At 42.1% G+C, this 15,963-nt stretch overlaps 1 protein-coding gene across 1 annotated transcript in view; it reads left to right on the top strand.

Annotated features, from left to right (window-relative positions):
• STK32A (serine/threonine kinase 32A) overlaps positions 1-15,963 on the top strand; it is a 91,287-nt gene that overhangs the window by 28,932 nt on the left and 46,392 nt on the right. The window contains exon 5 of the mRNA XM_081136455.1: positions 13,072-13,245. Within this exon, the coding sequence (XP_080992581.1) occupies positions 13,072-13,245 (174 nt within the window). The remainder of the gene's footprint in view (positions 1-13,071; positions 13,246-15,963) is intronic.

Genomic DNA, 15,963 nt, shown 5'->3' with positions numbered 1-15,963 from the left:
GTCAGGGCTGAGGGCTGCGGAAAAACCAGCTACCACATCAGGTCAGGAAAATAATTGGCAACCTGTTATGTGTGTTTTTTTCTTTTAAAAATCACCCACAAATTTTTTTCATTGTGTAAGTTGTGGATTTTTGTTGATTTTGTTTGAGGCTACAGTTCATGGTTTGACTCAGGCAAGTATGTGTATTACTTTCTCTGAGGCTTTCAGGACCCCCCTACCATCCAAAGTAGGTCCTTCTGCAAAAAAGAAAAAGAAAAGTGAGCCAAAAAAAAGTAGGAGGTTCTTCTGTGAGTCTTTATCCCGGTTTCCTGCCCTTCACTCTCATAGCCCCTAGCACATGTCACAACTACACGTTTGCTTGTGGAAATATTTGTCTATCTGTTACGGATGAGTAGCTTCAAGAAGGGGGGAACCATGTTCCTTGGTTTACTCCTTTATCTCCAGAACCTTGTACAAGTAAATACACCGTAAATATTTGTAAAATGGCCTTCGACTAAACGAGGGCTCACTATGGACTGAGCTCCAGGTGGGGGTTGCTGATGGATGCAGAGGTGAGCAAAGCACAAATCCCTCACATTGTTCAGTCAAATGAGGAATTCAGGCAAAAAATATTAATATTAATGGTCATGAGACAATATAATACAATGGAACCATCTATACAGCGAGGTTTCTGGGGTGTTCTATACCTGAGAAATGCTAGGTGCTCTGTAAGTGCACAGAGAGAAACACAGGTTAACATGTAATTGGTGTTTGGCAAGAATAGGTCAGGAAAGACTAGAGTGGAGGCAAGATGAACTCAGGCCAAGGGTGTTAATGTACAAAAAAAGTTTCTTTTGCTTAAAATATACACAAAAGTGCCAGGCCGGTGTGGTTCAGTGGTTGAGCGTTGACCCATGAACCAAGTGTGGGCTCGGTCCCCAGTAGGAGGCCTGCAGGAAGCAGCGGATCAATGACTCTCTCATCATTGGTGTTTCTATCTCTCTCCCTTCCTCTCTCTGAAATCAATAAAAGAACACATTAAAATATATATATATATACATACAAAAGTTTGTTCGGCCGAAAACAGAAGTCTTAATGAACATTTTATAACTCATATGGCAGTTCCCTCAGATCCACTCTACCCACTGTCTGAAAGATGTATGTAAACTCTAAATTACCCATGTTTATAAATTTTCGATATGCAGGTATTTAACATGTATATACACACACACTACCCAGAGTGAGTAAGGCCATTTGTATGTCTTCATGGGGGCATTTAAGGTGTGCTTTGTCCTTGGAGAACTTTCTAAGGCTACTTACGAGACAGAGAAGTACTATACAAGATTCACATGTTTTTGCTCCACTGCTGGGTTTTTCTGAAGTTAAAAACTTCTGGAAATTTGGCAACTTTAAGAGAGAGGGTGTGGGGAAATAGGAACTCCCGTATATTGCTGTTGGGAATCCAAAACGATTCGCCTCTATGGAGATGAACTTGACAATATTGAGGAAGAATTACACGTGCCTTCACCTTTTGTTTGAACAAATCTTTATCTTGGGGAACTCACTTCTAGGAGTCTATACCGAAGTTCGACTGGCCAGAATACAAAAAGACACGTGTGTAAAGATTTTCACTGTTATAGTGTCAGGAGGAACAAAAGACTAGAAACAACCCGAACACCCTTCAGAAGGGAACAGACTGAGCGTCACTGTGGACTCAGCATGTATTATCTTAGCTTCCACTGGTGGATGCATATGCACACTACACCTTTACCTAGAGCAAATGTCTGTATTTATTTCTGTCTGTGTCCACTGAAAAATCATAGTAACATTAACAACCAGGTCGTAGCAAACGCTTCCACCTCTCAGACAGTCTGGAAGAGGAATGTGCAAGGGAGCCAGGAATCTCCCTCACATCAGAAAGTCCCAAGGCCATCAAAGCCTCTGAGGGCCGTTTCGAAATAACACATGATCCAAATTAACTGCTTCTCCTGGTCAGAACAGACAGGATCGGAACATCGATGACGATAACGTCAAACTTGTGAGTTCATTATTTTTTAAAAACTAACATTTTTTTTGGAGGATTCTAGGAAACCAGCACCTTTTGAAAGTGGCAAATAAAGACTTAAGCTGTCAGTCTGTTCCATGTATCCACGCCTCTACTTCTGTTTCGTTTGTCAGTTCATTTGGTTCATTAGATTCCACAGTATAAGTGAGATCATATGGTAGATGATCTTTCTCTGACTGGCTTAGTTCATTTAGCGTAACAATCTCCAGGTCCATCTCTGCTGTCACAAAAGATAAGAGCCCCTTCATTTTTCATGGCAGTGTGGTATTCCGTTGTGTAAATGTACCACAGCTTTTTAAAAAACATATCTTTATCATTGAAAGTATTACAGATGCCCCCCTTTTTTCTCCCACCGATCCCCTCCACCCTGCTCCCACCCCCTCCCCAGGCCTTCATCGCACTATTGTTTGTCCACGGGTTATGCATATATGTGCATATAAGTTCTTTGGTTAATCTCTTCCCCAGTTCCCTCCGAATACGCCAGTCTGTTGCATGCGTCAGTGTCTCTGGATCTATTTTATTCTACAGTTTATTTTGTTCATTAGAGTCCCCATATGAGTGAGATCATGTGGTCCTTGTCTTCCTCTGCCTGGCTTATCTCACTCAGCATAATACTCTCCAGGTCCCTCCATGCTGTCCCAAAGGGCAAGAGATCCTTCTTTTTTACAGCTGCGTAGTGTTCCATGGTGTGAATGTCCCACAGCTTTTCTGTCCACTCACCTACTGATGGGCACTTGGGCTGTATTTACAGTAGCTGAGATCTGGAAACAGCCCAAGTGCTCGCTGTGGTTTTAATTGGCATCTCTCTGATGATTAGTGACATTGAACATTTTTTGGCCACCTGTGTGTCCTCTTTGGAGAAGTGTCTATTTGGCCCCCTACGCCCATTTTTTAATTGGATTGTTTGTCTTCCTGATGCTGAGTTGTATAAGTTCTTTATGTATTTTGGAAACTAACCCCTTATCAGATGTATCGTTGGCAAATACGTTCCCCCATTCAGTGGGTTCCCGTTTCATTTTGTGGATGGTTACTTTTGCTGTGCAGAAGCTCTTTAGTTTGAGGTAGGTATACATAACACATAGACACAGACCACAGTGTGCTGACAGCCAGAGGGAAAGGGGGTAGGGCTGGGTGGAGGTGGGCAAAGGAGGGAAAATGGGGACCGAAAGGGACTTTGCTTGGGGCGATGGGTGCACAATGCAGTGTGCAGATCATGTTTTATCGAGTTGTACACTTAAAATCTGCATGGTTTTACAAACCAATGTCACCCCAATAAATTCAATTATAAAAAACTTAAGCAGTTGGCTTACCTACTTTACCTTTGCTAATAGAAACTGTACCTGAGAGTAACCAAATAATTGATGAAAACCAATTATTCTTTATAAAAGTCCTCCAGCTAAAATACAAAGGAGAAAGGATAGAATTGAAATATCACAGCCCCTAAGGAATTTTTGGATCTAAGCATTCAGATGCGTAATGGCTGATAGCACCATGAAAAGACACCCTTATTAATCATATGCCTTCTGATCAAAGATTACGCATCATCTGTGAAGTAGACTTTCTATCAAAAAATCAAATCTGAATCTGAGCAAGCCTCCAGATCCAAGCAATTTTCATGAAATACGGAGCTGCAGAACATGTAGCAAGACATGACACGAATGCAATCAGCAAAATTCAGACTGTGGAATGCTACAGAAAAAGTGATATGGTTTCTTCAACAAAAAATTATACTGGGAATAAAAGAAGAGTTGGTCATGTAAGCTATGGACTAAAAAAAGATTTTAAAGGCACATGAACCAGAGGTAACATATGAATCTTATTTGATTTCAGTTAGAAGACCCAAATAGCCTATAAAATTTTTTAAAGGAACGTTTAAAGACCAGCCATGGAAACTCAGTATTTGCTGAAAAGTACTACATAATTTTTATACCATAGAAGCTGACTTATCTGAGTTAGTTCCTTTCCTGATGAGACAACATATATTACTTTCCTTCCTTTTTTACTGAAATACACTTGACACATAACAGTGGGCCAATGTCGCGTGTGCATGTCAGTTTGATATATGTCTGTGTTGTAGTATGATTGCCGTTGTAGTGACAGTGAGCGCCTCTATCATGTTACATAATCTTTCTCTTCAGTGCCTCAAATCATTAAGCTCTAGCCTCTTAGCAGGTTTGAGGATTATAAATACAGTGTTGTCATATTCACCACACTGTTTACTACTCGTGGCAAGGAGCTAATGTGGGCATATCAGAGTGGAAATATTTTTGTTATTTTTTAGGCTTTTTAAATATAAAAATATGCATGAAACTTACAATCTTACCATTTAGATAACTGGTTATCTTATTTTCAAGAAAATTTTTTTGCCTATATGGGCATATCTACAGGGTGTCCCCAAAAATGTATACACACTTTAACAGCTGATAGCTCAAATTTTTTTTAAATTTATCTTTATTATTGAAAGTATTGCAGATGCCCCCCCCCCCCATTAATCCCCTCCGCCTGGCATCCCCCCTTCCTCCCCAGGCCTTCCCCACACTGTCGTCTGTGCCCCTGGGTTATGCATATATGCCTATAAGTTCTTTGGTTAATCTCTCCCCACCCACTCCCCACCCCCTTCCCTGTGACACTCCTCAGTCTGTTCCATGCTTCTCTGTCTCTGGATCTATTTTGTTCGTCAGTTTATTTTGTTCATAACATTCCACATATGAGTGAGATCATGTGGTGCTTGTCTTTCTCTGCCCGGCTTATTTCACTGAGCATAATACTCTCCAGGTCCCCCCATGCTGTGCCAAAGGGTACGAGATCCTTTTTTACAGCTGCGTAGTATTCCATGGTGTCTCCAGATCTTAGCTATTGTAAATTGCGCTGCTATGAACATAGTAATTTTGAAAAATGAAATGTGTTTTCATAAACACTGCCTTTATAATTATTCAAAGTATGTGTATACATTTTTTCAGACACCCTACATATAATATGTTTACTTTTCCTTTATGCTTGTGTGTATGCCCTTTTTAAAATATATTCTAAGCACCTATATACTATATATTATAATGCATGTTATGGTATAAATATTACCTTTGTACACACTATAATGCAAATTATATACTCTAATGCATATTATAGTATAAACACTGTTCTTTCCCTCACTTTGTCTTCGTAATACAATATCTTAAAAATCTTTTCACATTTTTTAAAACACTATAGGATCTGTAACATGAATTTATCATAATTTATTTGCATTCCTCCTATTGATGGACAACGCAGATTGTTTTTTATTTTGTATGATGTAACGAGTTTCCTTATAAGAACATCTTGTTATAATTTTTCAAGTGTATCCTTAGTGGAATTTCCTAGCCGTGAAATTACAAGTTCAAACACCCTGCATTTTTTCAAGAGTTATTTCCAGCTTGCCTTCCAAGGAGGTTTCTCCAGATCAACCTGCATCCAGAGCATAATAGGTGCCCAAACCTGCTCGTCCCTCAGCCAGGCTTATGGAGATGCTCAGCGCTGGTACGCTAATGAGCAGACGTCATGACACACTTGTCATTCCTTTGTAAATTAGATTATAAATTCCATTCCTCTAAATTTACAGTAGAAAAGAGTTATCTCCATTCGGTTCCAATGTTATCCAAGCCATTAACCCCTCTTTTACCTCAGCTTGTCCTGCATGCTGTGTCATCAGTGTAAAACACACACACACACACACACACAAAATTGGATATGGTTCTCATAAACTGTTGAAATCTGACTTTTACAAACCTTAGTGTTTAAATATTGTCATGATAAATTAATTGGGTGAAATAATACAAGTTTGGTTTTATGTCTTTATGAACTTCACACTAGATTCCCTTTGGAAAATTATTCCAGAGCCACAAAAGGAGAAATATGATGGGCCGTTGAGCCAAAGACAGGTTTTAAAATTCAGATTTGCAATTAATGAATGGGACAGTGTACCCTAACCTCCTCTTTGCCCCTTCCTCGGGGATCTCTTCTCACAAGGGCTGATGCTTTTCCTGAACTGAAAAGCCTGCTGCGAGCACCCCTGTTCAGAGTCTAAACATCACAGAGACCTGTTCCATGGTTTTAGTGCACAGGACAACATCAGTGCTTAAAAACTTCTCTGAAGGTCCCTGGCTGAAGATAGAAATGTCCCAGCGTTGGCAGGAGACTGTCCAGGAAGCAGACAAATTGCATTTTGAGAGTTGACTTGAAAGGGCATTGAAGCAATTATCCTGGCAGGATCCTATTATAAGCTCTGGATGTTTTTTCTCTCGTGAACTTTATCGGTCACTGTGTGCGCAGCATGTGTGTTAACTGCTGGGGAGCCCCAGGCAATGACTAATCTCTTTTCTGTATCTATAAATTTGCCTTTTCTGGCAATCTCGTATAAATGGAATTATAAATAGGCTCTCTCCGTGCCTAGCTTCTTTCACTTTGTGCTCTGGGTTACTAGCTTGTTCCTTTTTAGTGCTGAATAGTATTCCATGAGTAGTGGAATACGGTGTGGGTAGCAATGTGTCTGTCCATTCGCCGGTTGATGGACATGGAGCTTGTCTCCAGTGTTTGGCCATTAGAAATAATGTTACAAGGAACATTCGTGTTCCAGTCTTTGCATGGAAGTGTATTTTGCGACTGTACCGTTTACATTTCCACCAGTAATACATGAATGTTCCCTTTTCTCTGCATCCTGGGGGAAATATTTGTTATCCTCTGCCTTATTAATTATAGCCATTCTGCTGGCTGGGAAATTTGTGATTTTAATTTGTGCTTCTCTACTGACTATGATGTTGAGCATCTTTTCATGCATATCCTTTTTAGTGAAATCTGTGTTGGTATCTTTGCCCATTTTTTTATTGGGTTGTAATAGTCCTTTATACATTCTGGGTATAATCCTTTATAGGTTGTACATTTTATAAATATTTTCTCCTAGTCTGCTGCTGGCTTTTCTGTTTTTTTTAATGGTGTCTTTTGAAGTGCAAGAGTTTTGAATTTTGATAAAGTCTAATTTATCAAATTTTCAATGGATCTTGATTTTAGTGTTATATCTGGAAGCTTTTGCCTATCCTGAAGTCTCAAAGATTTTATCTTATATTTCATTCTGAAAGTTTTATTGTTTTTGCACTTACATTTACATCTGTGATACATTTGAGCTAATTGTTGTGTGTGGTGAGATCTGAATTCATCGTTTTTGATGTGGGTATCTAATTTTCCCAGCACCATTTGTTAAGTGGATTATCGTTTCTTGGCATTTTTGTCAAAAATCAATTGACTGCGAATAAAAAGATTTATTTCTAGATTCTAAGTTCTGTTCCATTGAGCTATGTGTCTATCCTTATGTCAATGCCACACTTCTTGACAGATACAGCTTTATAGTGATTTAGAAATTGGGAAGTGAAAGCCTTCCACTATTTCTCTACTTCAAATTTATTTTGGCTATTCTAGATGTTTGGCATTTTCTTACACATTTTAGGAACTGCTTGTCAATTTATGCAAAAGCAAAAAAAAGCCTGCTGGGATTTTGATAGGGATTGCGTTGACTCTGTAGATCAGTTTGGACAGAATTGACATCTTAACCATCTTTGGGTCTTCCAATCCATGAACATGGAATATTTCTCTAGTTATTTAGATCTTCCCTAAGCAAAGTTTTATAATTTTCAGTGTACAAGTCCCTCAACTCTTTGTTAAATTTACTCCTAAGTATTTTATTCTACTGGATACTTTTGTGACTGTAACTGTATTCTTAATTTCATTTTTGTATTGTTGGCTGCTTATATAGAAAAATACAATTGATTTTTGTATATTGACCTTATAGGCTGCAAACGTGTTATCTTTTTTATTAGTTCCAATTGGATTTTTTAATTTTCTGTGTACAGAATCACATTGTCCCTGATTAAAGGCACTTTTACTTCTTCCTTTCCAATACAGATTTCATTCATTCATTCATTCATTCATTCATTCATTCATTCATTCATTCCCTCATTGTTAATTACACTGGCTAGAACCTCCAGCACTATATGATGGAGGCGAGGACAGATATTCTTGCCTTGCTTCTGATGTGAAAGGTAAAACATTCAGCCTTTCCCCTTAAGTGTGATGTGCACTATAGGTTTTATTGCGGATGTCTTTTAGCAGATTCAGAAAGCTCCCTTGTATTCCAGCTTTTTAAAGTTTTTATCATGAACGAGTGCTCTATTTTGTCAAAAGCTTTTCCAGTGCTGCTAAGGTGATTATATGTTTTGCCCTTTTTTCTATTAATGTTGAATTAATCAATTATATTGTATTATATTGATCATATTATATTGATCTTATTATATTGATCGATTTCAGATGCAAATCCCTTTTGGGTCATGGTGTATAATTGTTTAATATGTTGATGGATTTGACTTGCTAATTTTTTTGAGGATTAAACCTGAATCCTTATGATCAGTAAAAATGGGGATAATGACATTGCTTCGCTCACAGGTTTGTAGTGACAATGAAATGCAATAACGCACATAAAGCACCTGGCATCGTGCTGTGTCTGATGCATAGGAAGAGCTCAGTTAGTGGGAACCATTGATAATAAATATCTGTGTATAATTACTTCATATAAAAGCGTAAGAGTAATAGCTAACAACTGGCACTTGCTGTCTTCCAGGCATGGCTCTAAGCCGTTTGTATGATTCAGCTCACTCAATCTTGCCAGCAGCCCTGTGAGGAAGGTCCCACTCTCGATGGGAGGCTGGGGCTCCTATAACGTGCTCCAGTTATGAAGATGTCAGCGGGCGGGCCTGGGGTTTGAACGCACACAGTCCAGCTTCAGGGCCCAGCTTTGCACCACTGTGCTCTGTGCCACGCTCGGTGCTAATTACTTCACAAGCATTCTGTCTGAGTTACTCTTTGCCGGGTGGTACATAAAATCAGGTTTCCTGTCTGAGTTTCCTTTAGGGGACTTCTCTAAATTCACATGTGATAATTAATCCAGGCCTGCCTGAAGCCTGTGCATTTTCCACTTGTATTTTCCTTCAGTGTGATTTTTTAATGGATGCTGTCTTTGAAATCAATCAATGTCTTTTCTCCAAAGTCTAGTAGCTTTTAGAAGCAATGACTAGTACCAGTCATGTGTTTCCCTTGCTTTGCTGGATGGAGATAGAAGAACTGGCCTTGCTTAGGTAGCGTCTAAATGAGATTTGGCCCGATAATTCTGCAATAGGTAGCAACTTCCCCTCATGTCATGGTTTTTCTTGACTGCAACCCATAGAAAGGAAGATATTTTCATCACAACCCAGTAGATACACCACAGAGACACACATTGTATTCACAAGGACCGTTTCATAAACAGTGCCTGGCCTTTCATGTTAATAGGCATTTATTCTGTGTTATTCCATCTATTTTATTTCCTAAAAAAAAAAACCCACCACCAAACTGATTTCACAACCCATTAATGGGCAATGAAGCCACAATTTGAAAAACATTGCATTGGAGAATATTCTAGACCTTGTTCAGTGTCCAGACTCAGCTTAATCTCAGGATGGCCTCCATGAGACAGCTTCAAGCATGTGATTTCTTTGAACTTATTTGGTTACCAGGCTAATTTCTAAAAATAGAGCCTAGGGAATGTGTCACCGAGCCACCTAACACTTGTGTGTTAGCCTTGCTTTTCTCTTTCCCTTCTTTAGCCCATTTATTATTTTTGTACAGCTCTGTAGAGTGTACGCTTCGGACAGTGTGCAGGGGCTGAGGGGAGGGTGACTAAAAGCAGGCATGCGCTCTCATAGCACATTGGGAAGAAAATGTCATCTAAAGGCTCCAGCAAATACCTGCCAATGACCGTAAGTTCTGTGGAAGGATATGGCATTGCATATAACAGGGGCCAGGACTCAACGGGGGCTGTGGGAGGTGTCTCTGTGGGAATGCCACTTGGGCTGAGACTGGAAGGTAGTTAGACAGGAACCAGGCAGTGGACAGCCCAGGTCCCGCCACGTCACAAGCTTCTAGGGCTGGAGGAAGGCATGGTCTCCCAGGGGAGGAATGAGAAATGAAAAGATCTTAGAAATAAGTCTGGGGAAGAAAACAGGGCCAGGCCATACAGGGTCCTGTAGACCATGGAAAGAGGCGGGAGGCCTTTACAAGGCTGAATAACATAAGCCTCACGTTTTAAACATGCGACTGTGGTGTGGAGAACGGACTGGAGAGGCCCGAGGTCATAGAGAGAGAGCTGTGAGCAGCCTGGTGCAGTGCCTGGGCCAGATGTGTTAGAGCCGGGTGCGGGAGGGTGGTGGACTTGTATTGCTTTTTTCCTCTTACTGAGCGCACTTTGCAATGCCTTTCACCTGCACTGGGGCCAGACTTGTTCATTTTTGAGCTGTCAACTGAGAAATAAATAAGCCACGATATAGCACAGCAAAAAATGGTGTGGAAATGCAGCAGTGAGTCCACGTGATAAATGACCAAGACACCAAAAAGCTCTTACTCTTTTAAAAAAATCAGATTATGATCTGAACTTGCATATTCTGTTCATCACCAAACTGTGTTAGACCCACATATTTTACTGGGTACAGTCAATTTTAATTCTTTGGAAAATGAAGTACTTCAACTCCCTCCGAGAGTTTAAGATCTGAGAGAGGGAGCTTCGGATCTGATGTGCCGAAGGAGAAAGGCGATTCTGCACAGCCAAACCCGGCTTCGTGCTCAATAAATTCATATTCACCTGCGCGAGGAAAGCACGTTGCCTCTTGCCTGGATTTCTTTCTCCTTTGGTTAATAATTCCCTGCACGGTTGAACACTGTTGTAATCTTGCCATGATGGGAACCTCTCTCAATCTGTTTTTTGAATAAAAATAGCTTAGCCCAAGTCTCAGTGAAAAAGTTTGTTCATTCAGGGTGAGTCTAATAAAACCCCTGTCCCCTCTGCAAGTTAAGTGGAGCCATGGGAGAGAGTCCTCTGGCCTGTCACCTGATTTCTGCCCTCCACCTGCCTCCAGGGGGGAGCTGAACATTGAGTCGAGCTGCTCTGGGTCCCAACCCCATCTGCTTAGGTTGCTTCCATGGGCATCTAGGTCTGTGTATAGTGGGCAGTCTTTTCTCCCTTTAGTACCCAGTGCTCGTCGTTTCTGTTGCATTAGCAAAGAAGACCCTAAGGTACGAAGGTCCCAGGCACGATTGCATATTAATTAGCACCTTGTTGCTTACCGAAAGAACTGTAAAACACAACAAATATCATTTTCAGTGGTGCAGCTGGGAAACATTGTGGACCCAATGGCCCAGGCCTGGGCACCTTTCCTGGTGCCCATTAAACCTAGGGCAGGGGTGACGAGCCAGGCATTGCACCCAGGCGAGGAGTATTATTTCCTAGCAGGCAGTGCCAAAGATGTGTTTCTCAGATGCCGCAGAGCACTTCCTGGGCTTCTGTCTAAATTGCCCCCAAGAGCTTAATTTCTGACATCTTCCCTGTGACTCAGGCTTCCGTGGTAAACACCGTTTTCTCTATTGAACAAGTGAACATCAGGACAGTTATTCCTCATTAGATGTTACCGCGTCAGATTAATGCTTCATGGAGTTTATTTTTTTCTTTTGTTTTCAAGTCCCTTCCTTATCTTTTAGCACAATGATCATCACGAAGAAGGAAATGTACTGAGTACAGTTCGCCCATCATTGATATTCTGCTTTTGTTTCCTAGGCAAAGGATTGGTAACTAGGAATTGATCTGCATCCCTGGACACTGCTTGCAGGCACTTGATTCTTGGATTCAAATAAAACCCGAATGTGTGATTTCAGTGACGTGATGTCTAAAGAAACATGTCAAAACAGTGTCGATACAAAGAGCTCTATTGTAATGAGAAGGTTTGAGGGAAACAAAGCCAATCAGAGCAGTAGGAAAGCATTTTACGGGGAGTTCTTTGCAAACAGCGGAGGCCAGATCTGCTCTCCTGTGGCCCGTTCCCTCCTCTGACCCATCCACCTGGTCGTGCTCCCTCAAGGGTGAAGTCCATGCCCCATCTTTCATCCTGCCTAAAACCCTTCCATATTTCCCTGCCGCCTATAGATCCCCAGTGAGCTCCTGTCCTGGGATCCGCCCTCTGCCTCCCTCTCCAGGCTCAAGCCTCCCCATCACACCTGTTACTCCAGAAAACCGAAACGCTTTCCTTTCCCCACTCCCACTGTTTTTCCCCATGTCTATGCTTAATACGTGCTGCTTTTATCTTTTCAATCTGACTTTTGGACCTGGGGAACCCTTCGGCTCAACCACTTATTGGGTGCTTGACCCTGTGCAAGTTACTTAAACTTCAGTGAGCCTTGACTTCCTCACCTGTAAAATGGGAGCATAATAGCAGCGTCGTGGGACCCACGGGGGTAACACTGTTGAATGTTTCCGAGCCTGCCCCAGGGAAGTCCCTCAGTAGAAATGTCAGCGGGCTTAGCTTTGTTTCTTAGTTATTATTATTGTCACCATCCTCGAGTTTAGCTCGGGCTGTACATCTCCTCAGTAGCTTCCCTCACCTCCCCAGCCCAAAGGCTCGGTAAATCACTTCCTTGCGCTGTGTATTTTCTTCTTTATTGCCCCGTTTATATCTTCACCATTAGTGTCGGTACATGACTTCTCATAACGTTGCTGGGCAGTGGAGCTGTTAGCACGGGAAACGGGCCTGCGAATGCTTCAGGGAGGCCTTGCAATCCACATTTTACGGACCTCTTACAACAGTGTGGTCAGGACATGATTGTTAATGAGAAGTGAATAAATGGAGTTTTCTTTATTTCCTTGGCTTTACAGCTTTGTAAGCTAATGGTTATTGAGTACCTACTATATGCCGGGCATGACTTAGAAATTATACTTTATTCTTAACTATGATCAGATGTGGTAGGTATTGTTATTATTCCAATCTTGTGCATGTGGACACAGGGCACAGGGTCACAGTGTGGCCACGGACCATCTACTCCCAAAGCCTGGCCTCTCAGTTCAACAGCACTGGAGGGTGTCACTTGCCTCCGGGCCTCTTTAGTGTGTAACTGTATCATATACATTTTCGTTTCTAATTCTATTCCAGGTACTCCTTCCAAGATGAGGAGGACATGTTCATGGTGGTGGACCTGCTGCTGGGCGGGGACCTGCGTTACCACCTGCAGCAGAACGTCCGTTTCCAGGAGGACACCGTGAAGCTCTTCATCTGTGAGCTGGCCATGGCCCTGGACTACCTGCAGAGCCAGCGCATCATTCACAGGTGAGTCCCCCCAGGGGACAGCGTCGGGCTGAGTGCCCGGGGGACAGTGCACACCCTGCTGCCTTTAACGGGTCCTTGCTGAACGTGACACTTAACCCTCACCTAATTCTTACATCAGTCCCTTGAGGTAGGTTTTGTGCCTAAGACCAGAATCAATGAATATTGGTGTTATCCTCTAACTAAGCTTAGACTACGAGGAGAAAGGTGACATACAGGACCATAATAAACATTAAATGAATTAATTGAAATAGAAATGAAGGAAGTTCGTGGGAAGGAAATTCTCAGGGGAGGAAATTTGAGTCCTAGCATCTGCCTGTCAGCAGGAGCGATGTGTCTCATTCACTTGGGACGTTTGTGTTAAATAAAGACAAATACGGTTGAGCCTTGAACAGTTGGGGGAGGGGTTAGGGGTGCTGACCCCTGCTCAATGAAAATTTGCATAAAACTTTTGACTCCCCCAAAACTTAACAACAGTAGTTCTTCAGTATCCTCAGTATCCTGGGGGTCAGTTGGGGGTTGATTCCAGGACCCCCGCGGATACCAAAATTCACAGATGCTCCAGACCCTTCAATAAAATGGCGCAGAATAATGCATACAGTAAGCTCCCTACATCCGAGGACTCCCAACTGTAGAAAATCCTGTTTTCCACCCATGGTTGGTTGAGTCTGCAGGTGCCAGACCCTGGTGTAAGAGTGGCCAACTGTGTACTTATTGGGAAAAGTCCATGTATAAGTGGACGTGTGCAGTTTCAAACCCATGCTGTTTAAGTGTGAACTGTAACAAAGCAGCTATAAACCCAAACAGACAACAGAGGGGAAAATATAATACTTTACATTTGTAAAGAAATTGGTAGTTTTAATGATGATTTTCCTGGGTGATATCTCACTTGATCTCTGTAATAATCTGTGTTTAAGTGATCAGAGCAGATACAGTTAGATCTGTACTAAATACGAGAAAACCATGATTAGGAGACATTAAACTATCATCCAGGTCATTGGTAAGAATCTTGAACTTAATCACCATCAAAGCAGCTACTATTTCCTAATGACATGCCAGGCACCACTGAGTACTTTCATATGGCACCTTATTAAATTCTCAAAACTGAGGGAGGACTTCCCATGTCATTATAGCATCCCCATTACACAGATGAGAAAACTGTGGCTCAAAGATTTGCCAAGGACAAGCAGATGACAAAGAGCATTGCCAAGAATTAAACTTAATTCCTAGAGTCAGAGCTCTGTCTGCTACCCCAACTTGCCTTGATTACACATATGAAATATGTGCATTAATTACAGATCATTAAATGAAAATCAACACATGTGACTGCCACTGTCATCTCTAATCCTTGAAGAACTTGCTGAGATTTTAAGTACAATTATGACTTATTTAGTAAAAATTTGGCTAGATAAAATATTTGCCCAACAGCAATTAACATTTATGTGGAGTTTATCTGGATTAGGGCAGAGCCTGGGGATGGAGAGGTAACATCGTAATTTAAAGGTTCTCTGTGCAGGCACCACAGACCAATTTTCTTTTGGCCTTGGCCCTGTACACTTACATAGCTGTTATTTAATTTCCTGTCTTTGGAAGGGCCTATTTGTATTGTAAATGTGCTCTTGGGAAAACAAATAAATGGGAAGCAGACCAGTGAATCATGATGTAGGTTCTTGGAAGTCAACTCACACACCCGGCGTTTTGTCAATATGGGGCCTGTCCACAGGGACCTCTCTGCCCGCCCGGGGCGCTGTCACGGGAGCGTTTCATGTGTGCAGCCTGTGGAGCCCCCCAGCACCCCGGGCTCACCCATCCTCCCCGAGGCTGTCACCCACAGCCTGTTTGGGTTGCAGAGATCTCAGAAAGGAGACAGGAGCTACGGGAAAGCAAACCTTTTGACTTCTCCTGTCTCTCTCTGAACCTGGGTCCTGTGCCTGCCTTCTCTGGGCTTCATTGTCCCTGTCATCACGAGCCAGGCGCTCGGGGCACCTTTGCTGTACGCTGAGCACTGTGTTCCTAAGGGAATCCCGGAGGGAAGAACCCCAGCCAGAGCCAAACCGAGAACTTGGGACCCTCGGCACCCTCAGGGGGCCCCCCGATCCTCAGTATCGTTGCCCTGCCCTTTCCTCCCCGTTTACTGCTCCCCTCATCATCTTGATCATTTAGTAGGAAACCAAGGGTTAGATTTCTGTTTGTGCCCTTTATATGCTCACAGTTACTACTCTGTGCCTGTCTTCGGAAAGGCCCCTTCATACTGAAATGTCTCCTTGTTGTCGTAGCAAATGGATGGGAGGCAAACGCAATGACACTTTGAACACTGTTAAAATGAGATGACATCCTCCTGGGATCAAAAAACAATTCAGGTGCATTTCTATTGCTTACAAGGCCCACCCACCCCCTCATGCGCATCATCTGAGCATCTTGCACCTCTCCTGAGGAGCTGTGACATCTGTGGTGTGTAAATAATTAATGTCCGTTTGCCCTACAAAGTTGTCAACTCTGAGTTAGTGTGTTTTGCTTTTCATTGCATAATCAATGTGCGGTAAAATATGAAGGACTGTGCACTGCCTAAAACCATACGAATGACTAGTTGACCAGAAGCCCAGGGTAACAAATAACAGACAAAATTAAAATATAGGACATGAAAACACAAAATTTTAGACCTACCTTGGTCTTCTTCACGTTGGGTAGTCGTATCATCCGTCATCCAAAACAGAGCACTCC

The sequence above is a fragment of the Miniopterus schreibersii genome (assembly GCF_964146895.1).
Source record: "Miniopterus schreibersii genome assembly, chromosome: 4".
In the NCBI taxonomy this organism is placed as follows: domain Eukaryota; kingdom Metazoa; phylum Chordata; class Mammalia; order Chiroptera; family Miniopteridae; genus Miniopterus; species Miniopterus schreibersii.
The sequence above is the reverse complement of the archived record's forward strand: the minus strand, read 5'-3'. Positions and strand labels throughout refer to the sequence as shown.